General features: G+C 35.4%; 1 protein-coding gene across 1 annotated transcript in view; it reads left to right on the forward strand.

The window, feature by feature from the left end:
- The first annotated feature begins 451 nt into the window (after window positions 1-451).
- Window positions 452-12,392, forward strand: part of LOC149806559 (NACHT and WD repeat domain-containing protein 2-like) — a 35,826-nt gene continuing 23,885 nt past the window's right edge. Inside the window, exons 1-2 of the mRNA XM_089954652.1 lie at window positions 452-1,047; window positions 10,801-10,889. Of these exons, the coding sequence (XP_089810778.1) occupies window positions 924-1,047; window positions 10,801-10,889 (213 nt within the window). The 5' untranslated portion in view covers window positions 452-923. The remainder of the gene's footprint in view (window positions 1,048-10,800; window positions 10,890-12,392) is intronic.

Here is a 12,392-nt window from a genome sequence, read left to right on the forward strand (position 1 = left end):
GTCAGCCATCAAAGCTGCAGTTATTTAAGTTGTTGTTGCTTAATGAAGATGATAATGATAAGTAACTTTGGATCAAAGTATTCAAGAGATTTTGAAACATTACATTCGGGTTTTCATTGCTAAGTGCAAGAAAGAAATATTGTAAACCGTTGATTAATTATTATTATTTCAATATTAAAAGGATAAAGAGAGTATATATCGTATCGTTCAACATATATATATATATATATATATATATATATATATATATATATATATATATATATATATATATATATATATATATATATATATATATATATATATATAAGTAGTACTCGCGTAATTGATTGTTATTGGCCTACATATACGTGCCGATACGTGGCAACCAGTATTTGCGTAACATAATTGATGACTTGAGTTATTTAAATTTGTTGCGGTCTAAAGGCTTTGTGCTTAATCTTAGATTATTTTCATCAAATACAACAATGACCATTGATAACTGCGAGAGAAAAATATCGGTTTGTCTCATTTCAGCTACTGCATGAGCGGCCAACTTACTGTACCGGAGTCTTTCAGCTACCGCATTCACGGTTAATGTGCTGTACCGGAGTCTTTATTATACAGCAAACAGTCTCGTTCTTCCTTAGCAACTACCTTTCAGCGTACTCAGGTGTGGACGTAAAACGTCGCATATCGTTTATCTCAACGTTTCGTGGATCAAAGGAGCTTAAATCAAGACTCAGAAATATAATATAATATATCTGCTTATGCTGTATATTCCTAAAGCGAGAAGTATGCGAAAAATATACAGGAAAATTACGGAACACAGGCACACAGCGTGACATGTGTAACAAGTGTTCACAGGAATTTGTGGGGAGTAAAGTGTATACCCCGATACCGGATCAGTAATTTGGCAACCCCATGCTGACTCCAAAACAGCTATGACGGATTCCGTGCACTGGAATAATACCGTTAAGAACATTATTGCAGGAAATGTGCGAATAGATGACATTCCAGAAATCCCACAACGGGCAGTTAGAGTATACATCAGCTCGACCGGTCGAGGTAAATATAAACTTTCTGTTTTGAATTATAAGCGTACATATAAAGTATATAAAGAAAATAGAGCATTTTCCATTCAAATGTAGGCATTATGGAAATCGCATCAAACTAGCAGCATATATATAGTGGTATTTTGTAGACTCATAAAAGCTTTACCAGACACCATACTATTTTAACTGTTAAAATCCAGCAGGCCAAATCTGATTAACATTGGGAGGATGAGTGGACGCCAAATGTTTCCATATGTAAACCCAGTTTGTTATGATTTTTGGAGAGTTTTACAGTTATAAAATTTCCCATCATCCTTCCTTTATTCATAACTGCATTCACATATTAATGCACCCTATTAAAGGAATACCATCCGATTTTTCTCTCTCTCTCTCTCTCTCTCTCTCTCTCTCTCTCTCTCTCTCTGCATTTCATTTAATTCACCCACCCCATCAGTAAGGTTCCAAACGAAGACGGAGAATTTATTTAAATACCTTTTTGTTTCACATCCATAACAATCATTTACAAAAAAAATAATTCTGAGAGTTAGGAGGATTTTCCAAAAGTCGCAATTGCAGAAGAGATGAACATCTCTCTCTCTCTCTCTCTCTCTCTCTCTCTCTCTCTCTCTCTCGCTCAGGTGGCCCAGTGGTTAGAGCATCCGCCTTGGATGAGGGAGGTCGTGGGTTCGATCCCCGGCCGAGTCATACCAAAGACTTAAAAAAAAAATGGTACTAACAGCTGACTCGCTTGGCGCTCAGCATCAAGAGGTTAGTGTTAGGACTGGTCGGCCTGGTGTCAGGATAATGTGACTGGGTGGGACATCATGCTACATGTCTGCGGCATGATGCCCAGTGCAAGACATCACTATAAGCTGTCACACTGCAGACATCGTAGCGATATGACTGAAAAAGTGTTAAAGCTACGTTAAAAATCCAAATCACACACACACACACTCTCTCTCTCTCTCTCTCTCTCTCTCTCTCTCTCTCTCTCTCTCTCTCTCTCTCTCTCGTGTATTCGAGTACGCAATTGTTCAGTTCGACAGAATGACGGTTGTAATGACGTCATACTGTTGACTGTGACGACAACTTGTGTTCGTACTCTTGACGAACCACAGGTTTCCCGCGCTTTTGCCTCAGTGATCTGTTATTGCCAACTCCTGTCTTTTCTTTAACATTTTCAACTGAACTTAACAATGCTGATGTTTGAGTTTGTACTAAAAATCACGAACTACGTAGATATGAAGTAATCTTTCAACAACTTCTGTAGCTTTTTTTCTTTCCGGTGTGTGTGTGTGTGTGTGTACGATAACGGATTAATGTTGTAAGAGTCCTTTGAGCAATTTAAGAAAAGAAGAAAAAAATGGGAGGCGCCCATTATGCAATATATGTGTGTGTGTGTGTGTGTGTGTGTGTGTGCGAATAAGAATAGGAGGCCGTGTTACGAATAACTTGCAACTGTTGAACAAACATAGAAGTTTATTTTATGTGCTGTACCAAATTCTATTACAACTAATGTTTATTACTTTCAACGGCTCATATTGACATAATGTAGTATTGGGTGTGTAGGCAGCAAAACAGCAAAACAATACCGCAAATTCCGTCACTGCCCCTTATGAAGATCATGGAAGAAGGACATCGGTCATGTGATTATTACCCTGCTAACGTGCACCAGTTTACATGCATGTGCAAAGTTACCTATGTGTGTAAATTTACAGTTGTTTGTTATAACGTGAACGGATTAGCACAGGCATGAAAATTTGTAGGGTATGTTACATCCAGGGGCTAAAACTAAAGTAACAAGATTAGGTAAACCCAAGAAGCATTAAATTTCCCAAAATATAAATTTATTTAAATAAAATATAAAATCAAAGTGGAAGAATTTAACATAACTTACAATGTATGAATTCCTAGAATATCCTAAATTGTACTATCAATTTCACATTAATCCGGAAACTTCAAAAGTATTTCGAACGAAGGTTCTAATGTGTTTTATAAATAAATCAATATTTCTTCTCAACGAATCTTACAAGACACATGAACCGAAGAACAACATCGCTTATATAGTTCCTAATGGGCACCAAATGAACAAAATCTAAATCACTAAGATATTCTCGAGCAATTTAAATCATTATGTTATTAAATAACTTAACAGTCATAATCTAACATTTTCAAATCATTGAGCCAGTCAGCAATTAGGGCGTGCATGATGCCTCTGACAGGGCAAATGCACTCATAGTTTCACGTGATGTTTTGTGACTTGCATTCGAATTCAAGGGTGGCGTACTTACATAACTGTTGACTTGATCTAGATTCCGCGTTGACTCATGAATGAGAATGATACACGTATTGTACATGTACTTCAGTACTAGCCAGCCACTGAATTTAAAGCATTAAAATATTAACGTCAAAAACCCAAATGACTTGTAATAAAACTATATTATAAATTAAATAGATTATATATATAATTGGTCGAGGGGAAACGGACAAGTATGTTGTTTATTTCACCAGAAGTAAATGACACAAAATCTTCCACAAGTCATTTGGTAGCAACTATATACTCAATGAATATAACTATCATTGCTATCGTTACCTGTAACCAGCAGTTTGTTTTTATTATTACTGCTACAAAATAATATAAAACCTGCTTTATACCTTTGGATATTAAATTAATGTAGTAGTAAAAAAGATTAATACAAATTTATGCTTGTATCTTCACAGATGAGATGTGTTTGTTTTCTGTTTGAAGAATAAGACCCCTCACCCCACCCTGTAATACATTAAAAGAAACTTTTGAAGTTTTTAAGGTTACTCACAGCTCAGGCTGTTGTAGCATCCATACCCATTGCATAAGCATCTTCATTTGTCTGTGATTTTATTGTTATTTTACACTGTAACAGTAAGTTACTATTTTTATGACAAAAAATGCCAGCACAATCCAACTGTGCAATAAAGCAACTGCAAAATAAATAAATAAATAAATAAATAAAATAACATAAAAAAGTATATACAGTACTGTATTTAACTTTTCACAGGAAATATTAAAGAAAAATAAATATTTTATGTAAACTTTCAGTCATAAAAACAATATTTTAGATGAATTGGTCAAAACAGATCTAATACAGGTAGGCATTTAAAAGGAATACATACCTGGATTGTCTTGATACATTGTTTTCATAGATTTCTTTTGAAAAGCAAGGAAGCAGATGTTGCCAATCCCTTTTGTTTTTCACTTTCACATGAATAAAACATGAATAAACACAAGCTTTACATATAATATGGCTTTTTGGTTCTACATACACTCATAAGTGTAAATTCTGAGTAATTAATGCTGCAAATTCTAGATTGGCCGAGGCACATGTCCCCAAAATAATTTCCTTTTATATACCACATACATGTGTAAATTATGCCTCAAGAACAGTCTGGTTATATTCTCTAGTGCCTTTTTTGCGCACTCGCGTGCACGCGCGCGTGTGTGTGTGTGTGTGTGTGTGTGTGTGTTATTGATACGATACGAAAGAAGTAATACATATATCAAAACCGTTCTCTTTATTGCTGTGGAAAATGAAACGTGAATACTTAGCCTAACGTTCCCCGAACAATATGTCATTCAGTTCAATTGACCTTAAATTGCATGCTAAACAAATATGAAGTGTAGATTTAAAGAATATATTTCGTGTTATCAAAGAACAAAATGCAATTTGCATAGAACATGACCTTTCAGGTTTTAAAGAATTTCTAGAGAATATTGCTTACGACATATTTAATTGCTAACCTTAATTCTGTTCTCTTGTTTATGATCTGCAGTGGTTAAAGTCACATCTATTTTATAAAGAACATTTGAGTTTCGGATTGTAATTTTGTTTGTTCTCTTGTACCTTCATAGTGACCAAAATCACAAATTGCAGAAAATTATTAAAGTCCAAGATAAAAACTGCAAGTTTATAAGTTCGCTTCAAGACCTATCAAACAAAAACTAAAGAATGTTCAACCCCTGATCGTTCTTTCAGTGTGCTTGAAGACCACACATAATTTCCCTACGATCACATTAAGGACTACACATTCGCGAGTCCTTAATTTCATGCTTGTTTCTTTCTCTTGCTTCACATTTTCACATCGGTATGATTTATCAGTACGCATGTTTAAACCGCAAATTTGTATTTTATGCCAAATGCCACAAAACGTTCCATAAACACGTAACATACAGAATTTTTCCTCTGATAGCTAGAGTTATACGTTATAAGTGGTATGGTGTGATTATACAAAACCTATCCGTGCAATCATCAAGTCACGTGAATACGGTTCATTATGAAACGTGCACCTAGTTAAAGAATAGTTACTCGGTTAGAGAAATATTTTCTGAATACTAATTCCCAATAATCAAAATTTATCATTAAAATCTAGCAAAGCTATGAACGGAAACGTAAATACAAATAACACATACCATATGTTTGTCACATTATTATTATTATTATTATTAAATACAGCCGTTTTTTTCTTTCTTTCTTCTTCAAGTTAATGGCGACATCACTAAAGGCTTTTGATGTGTAAGCAAGTGACCCGTAATGAAATGGCAGTACACAATATATAATGGCCAACATTCAAAATTTACAATGTGTGTACTGAATGTTTGATCAATAGGTAAATAACACTTGTGTTCATAGTTGGACCAGACATTTTATTCTAAAACCGAGGCTATAATGACTTTGATTGTACTACTCTGTAATAGACGAATCTTGAATAAAGTTTAGTAAGGAATTCAATAGCTTTTTGTGCAACAAGAACGGAGAAACTTCAAATGAGGTTGAGATGTCAGATAATACGTTTGTTGACCTTGGTTAACCAGTCTAGTTTTTAGAAAATGTATGAGGTTCTTTCAGTGTAAGTACCTGCTAGCTGAATATTATTCCGCACGCAAACACCTTTTCTAAATTTTGAATTTTATTTCTCAGATGCTATTTTTTGTTTGTTTCGTCTAAAACTATAAAACCTCAGATAGCAAGACAAGATAAAACTCAACAAGCATTCAGATTTCAAAAATATAAATTTATTTCCCCAAAATATAAATTCAGAGAAGAATTAGAAATAACTTCAGTGTATGAATTCCTTGAATATTATCCTAAATTGTACTATTAGTTTCCCATTAATTCCTGCTATGGAAAGGTATTCAGAATTAAGGTTCTAATGTGCCACTAAAGAATCACAATTCTCTACCAAAAGTGTTTACTTAAAGATATTCCCGTGTAGGTAGAATATACTAAAGTCCTTGAAAGATTCACATATCTAAAAGAAATATTTAAATGTTCATTACCTTTAATAATTAACATAACCCTCACGGTACTGTATGTGATCTGTTTTAGAATAAATGTTTTCCACTATTATATTACAGGGAACAATTTTAATTCAATCACAATACTTCCCTCTCTCTCTCTCTCTCTCTCTCACACACACACACACACACACACACACCAAACTTGCATTTGAACTGAAGAATCCTAATATGGTGCTTTAATTCTCTTTTATAGTTTCTATGTGCGCTCCAAATCAACACAATCTGAATAACTAAAAAGATTCTCGAACACTTAACTCATTAAATTCTGTAATATTTAACAGTCATGTCCTGACCTTCTCAGATTGCTTAGCCAATGAACAATAAGACGTGCATAATATCTCTGCAGGACAAATTTAATCCTAGTGCCACGTTATGTTGACATGAACTACATTCCAGGAATGAGTAGCGTACTTTGACCGAAATAATTGTTGACTACCTTGGCAATTGGCCTTTATTTATGAATAAAAGTTATACACATATTGTGCATCTATGTTTACTATAAGACAAACCAGCATATACATGTATTTACTCACTGAACTAAATTAAATCACATCAAAAATCAAAATATTTTCGTTTCTGATTACGGGCAAGTATTTATTGTGCTCTGCGGTATTCTCCATAATACCCTTATTGAACAGACTGTCTTTGCATATGCCAGAATCTTTGCTACAAATACATCTAGCCTTTGCATGAGTATGGTTGAACTGATCTTAATCCAATAATTAACGAGCTGCTAGAATTATTTGCAACCAAAGCCAGCCTATGCATCATCACATTTAATCATTAATTGACAGTGGTTACCATCTGGCAAATTAATCATGTAACACATTCAATCATTAATTGACAGTGGTTACCATCTGGCAAATGAATCATGTAACACGTTTAATCATTAAGTGACAGTGCTTACCATCTGACAAATGACTCATGTTAGAATATGGATCGATAATACATCAGTGATATCTTAATTCCAGCCTCTAATATCCATTGACACAATCTACGGTTAATTTGGTACTCTAATCTTCAATCATTTAAATTAAAAACGAATCTATACAAAACATATTTATATATAGAATGTAATTTCTAATGCCTTTACATAAAAACAAATACTCTCTTCATTTAAGAACCGCTCCGGTGGCCTAGTGGTTAGAGCGTCCGTCTCGGTCGTGGGTTCGATCCCCGGCTGGGTCATACCAAAGACTTACAAAAATGGTACTAACAGCTGCCTCGCTTGGCGCTCAGCATTAAGAGGTTAGTGTTAGGACTGGTCGGCCTGGTGTCAGGATAATGTGACTGGGATGGGACATTATGCTACATGTCTGCGGCATGATGCCCCAGTGCTTGACATCACTATAAACTGCCACACTGCAGACATCGTAGCGATATGACAGAACAGTTGTTAAAGCTACGTTAAAAATCCAAATCACACACACACACACACACACACACACACACACACACACACTCTCTCTCTCTCTCTCTCTCTCTCTCATTTAAGAACACGCTTCACAATTTCTTCTTATGTATGATATTTGTGTCAGATACCTGTAGTAAGTATGTTGTTGTTTGTTTTTACCTGTACCATGCATTTATAGTTTTAATAGTCTATTACACTGGTCAACAGTGAAATCATTACTGACTTGAAAAGGCCCTAATCTGTAGTATTTTGGTGTGCCGAACACGAATATAACCGTGAAAAATTTGTATTGGCTCTCGTTTTGAAGATATTCATATACCTCATTTTCTATGTTTCACTGTGTAAATTTCTCCAGTAGGACTGCAGCAACATCCGGAATAATGATGTAACATTGCATAATACCATCATGCTCACATCATCCACAGTTGATTGCATCATTTTCTGATGCAATGCAATACTAATGCCATGTGGCTGCTGAAGTAAGTTGACGTCAGCAGTGTACTATACATGTGTAGGCCTATTATACTAATGCCAGGCGGCTGCTGAAGCTGACGTAAGCAGTGTACTATATAAAGCCCAATCAGATAGGTTCAGCATTTAAAATATTTTAGACGTTGTGCGAGACAGTTCAAGCTACTGTTACATAAAACTTATTATTTTATCCATTTACGTACAATAAAGAACAGTAATGCCTCGAAAGTGTGTTAATACCGCGGACAATTTTTGCTATATTTGTGGGGAAGTGACATTTGCCAACCAGAAGAAAAGTATCAATTCTCAAGTGAAGAAGGCATATCATCTTTACTTCGGATGCAAGGTTGGTGACCAAGACAAGCCTTGGGCTCCGCATATATGCTGTGCTACATGTACAACACAGCTTTCACAGTGGTTGAATTGCAAAAGGTCATCAATGCCGTTTGCAGTCCCAATGGTGTGGAGAGAGCCAAGCAACCACCTAAATGACTGTTACTTCTGCTTGGTTCCTCCTCTTTCCGGCGGAATAACGAAGCGAAAGAAGTCGAGAATAGTCTACCCAAACATTCCGTCTGCATTGAGACCAGTTCCACATGGTGAGGGACTTCCTATTCCAGAACCTCCAGCAGAATATTCTCTTGATTCATCTGACGAAGACAAAGGTGAGTCGACCTGTTCTTCTCCTGGTCCATCAGCATGCAGTGATCCAGATTTTCACTGTGGTGCATCATCAACCCCACACAGAATAACACAGGAAGAACTAAATGACCTGATTCGTGATTTGGACTTATCAAAGAACAAGGCAGAATTGCTAGGATCAAGACTCCAACAATGGAATCTTCTAGAAGAAGATGTCACAATTACTGCATATCGAAAGCGCCACCAGCAATTGGAGCCTTTCTTCAGAAAGGAAAGTAATCTGATATTCTGTTCCGATATTGAGGACCTCATGAATGCTTTAAAAATCACTCATGTCCCACAAGAATGGAGACTATTTGTGGACTCTTCGAAACTGAGTCTCAAGGCTGTGCTTTTGCACAATGGAAACATTCTTCCATCTATTCCAGTAGCGTATGCTGTCCACATGAAAGAGACATACGATAACTTAAGGCAGCTACTGAATTCCATTGAGTATAACAAGTACAGCTGGCACCTCTGTGGTGATTTGAAGGTAGTTGCCCTTTTAATGGGACTGCAGCAAGGATATACAAAATACATGTGTTTCTTATGCGAGTGGGATAGCCGAGCAAGGGAAATGCACTACATGAGGAAGGAATGGACTCACAGGCAGAATGTAGCCATTGGAGAGAAGAATATCCAACACCCAGCTCTGGTTGAGGCTCAGAAAATCTTGCTACCACCCCTTCACATCAAACTAGGTTTGATGAAGAACTTCGTGAAAGCCATTGACCGGACTTTGCCAGCATTCCGATACCTGCATGAAAAATTCCCTCGACTCAGCGAAGCAAAGATTAAAGAGGGAGTTTTTGTGGGTCCTCAGATTCGAGAGCTTTTCAAAGATGACCGGTTCAACAACTTGCTGGAAGGTGACGCGAAACAAGCATGGAATGCTTTTCGCCTAGTTTCTACAAACTTCCTCGGAAATGTTAGGGCAGAAAACTATAAGGAACTAGTAGAAGACATGTTGATGAAGTATAAGAAACTTGGCTGCAATATGTCTCTAAAGATTCACTTCCTTCATTCCCATTTGGATTTCTTTCCTAGCAACTGTGGTATTGTTAGTGATGAACACGGCGAACGTTTTCATCAAGATATCGCAACAATGGAACAAAGATACCAGGGAAAATGGTCCACTACAATGCTGGCTGACTACTGCTGGACACTCCTCAGAGATGCTCCCGAACAGCTGTACAAGAGACAGGCGAAGAAATCTAAGATGTAGTCAATGACTTGATTTTTTATAGGTAGGCTATTACAGTTGACCTTTTACTATTGGAATGCATTTCGTTATGTAAACATTAATTTCTTGCAGATTACAAAAAAACTAGAGCCAATTTTGCAATTTGACTGTCATATTCGTGTTCAGCACATAAAAATTGATAAGAATTGACTAATTTTATTTCAGTAACATGACTTTTGTAAAAATTTGTTGTCCAGTGTTATTAAAGACTACATGTAAGATTGATTATTCATAACCAAATGTATAATCCTCAGAAAATAATAATAATAATAATAATAATAATAATAATAATAATAATAATTATTATTATTACTATTATTATTATTATTAGTGTTGTTGTTGTATGAAAAAATCTAAAACAAATGATGGATCCTATGTAATTATTTTAGCAAGGAAAAAGAGAATAGTGGTTCATATTTTGCATAAAAATGTTAGAGAGATCTTTAAAGGCAAAAATGCATACACACATATATAATAGAAACACAATATTTTGAAATAATGAGAATGAATGGTATGTATTGGTATAAATTAACAGACAATACATGCGTTTTCTGACTTTTATATTCCATTAGGTGCGCCACTGTTAACTGTATCTCTAGTCATTGCTGTCATTTTTTGTTACCAGACTCTCAGACTGAGAGAAACTCCTTTGTGGAAAACGTCTACCCTAAATTGAGAGAGTACTGCCGCGAGAAATATGGTGTGGATTTTCAGGTAATACTCACTGTAACTGTATGTCCATCCATTTTTTTCTGTCTTTCTATCTCTTAAATTGTACCAACAAATATAATAGCTATAATTTTCTGGTTTCATGATAAGATATTCTTGAAATGCCATTTTAAATTATTAAAATCTGCAGCGCTCCGATCTGTTTTTTGCTCCAGAAAAAATGTTTGTTTGTGAGTTGATTTTTACAATTTTTCCTTGATTGTACCATATAGAGTCGATGGAAAACCTGTTTGCAATGTCGCTTGCAAGCAATTTGGATATTAAGGAGCACTAAAGCGTTTCGAAACATAACAGATATTAAGGAGCACCAAAGCATCCCGAAACATGACAGAAAGACACGTTCTAGTGCAAGGAATTTAGATCGAAACATTGAGATCGGCTGGAGTAATACAAATCAGGTTCGAGAAGTCGAAACAATGTAAAAGCAGCCAAGTTCCAGTTTGAGTATCAACGAGTGCGATATATTGATACCTAGTATGCACATATATAGGATACACAAAATGCTCACACTTGTTATAACATTAAATGCACAGACTTGTTTTAACACAAAATGCACCGACTTTTATAACACAAAATGCCCAGATTTGTAATAGTGTGCGATTATTAAATTTGAATTTTGCTGGTATTTTAAAGTAACGATTTAATAATTTGGCAATGTGTGATCAGTGTTGTCCAATCATAACATTATATTTTCACAAATATGCAGACGTCCGCTTAACCTTTAATCAGAACAAGACCGGGTCTCAATTATATCACTGATCACTGAATGACTTGACTGACAGTGATGCATCGGTGTCACAAACTTGTACATATTTGAAATATTCAGTATTCCGACAGGAGTTGATTTTGTCTCATATTTTTCACTCTCTTCTTCTCAAACTTGATTGCTCTTTTTTCTTCCCGCTGCAAGCTCTGCATATGATATTTTTATTATTATTTTAAGTTGATTTTCCTGTTTGTTTTGATTACAGGAGAGATAAATCGAACTATTGCATCGTTCGATCATTTAATTATTGTTTGTTTGTTTTTTCGCATTGTTGCTTAGTGAATTTATTGTCTGTGTTCAAAAATGCAGCTTAATCTGAGAGGAGTTTAGGCTAAAATTGAAATGAACCCTCTTTCTAATGTCTTGATGTGATGCAAGATAAAGATTCTTTAATATATCAGCCAAAAGCTGGAGGACCGAAGTTTCAGTCCTAGCTTTTTCTTCCCACCCGGTTTATGTTATTCATGACACAAAAATAAATTGATCTGTAACAGACTGAAAAACTTCTGAATATTTTTGCACTGTCGAACAATTTTTTAAAATCAGTAACAATACGTCAGTTCATCCCTTGAAAGTACTTCCCATGCACCTCTATATTGTTTCACAGTCTGGTTATCCAATTATTAAACGTCATTTTTTGTATTCACGTTTTAATATGTTGTTCATACACCAGAAAACTGCATGGCTACTTTAAAATAGTTTGCGATCTGTGAATCTTTGAT

Source organism: Sinohyriopsis cumingii, chromosome 1 (genome assembly GCF_028554795.1).
Source record: "Sinohyriopsis cumingii isolate HCF-2022 chromosome 1, ASM2855479v2, whole genome shotgun sequence".
NCBI classification, from domain to species: domain Eukaryota; kingdom Metazoa; phylum Mollusca; class Bivalvia; order Unionida; family Unionidae; genus Sinohyriopsis; species Sinohyriopsis cumingii.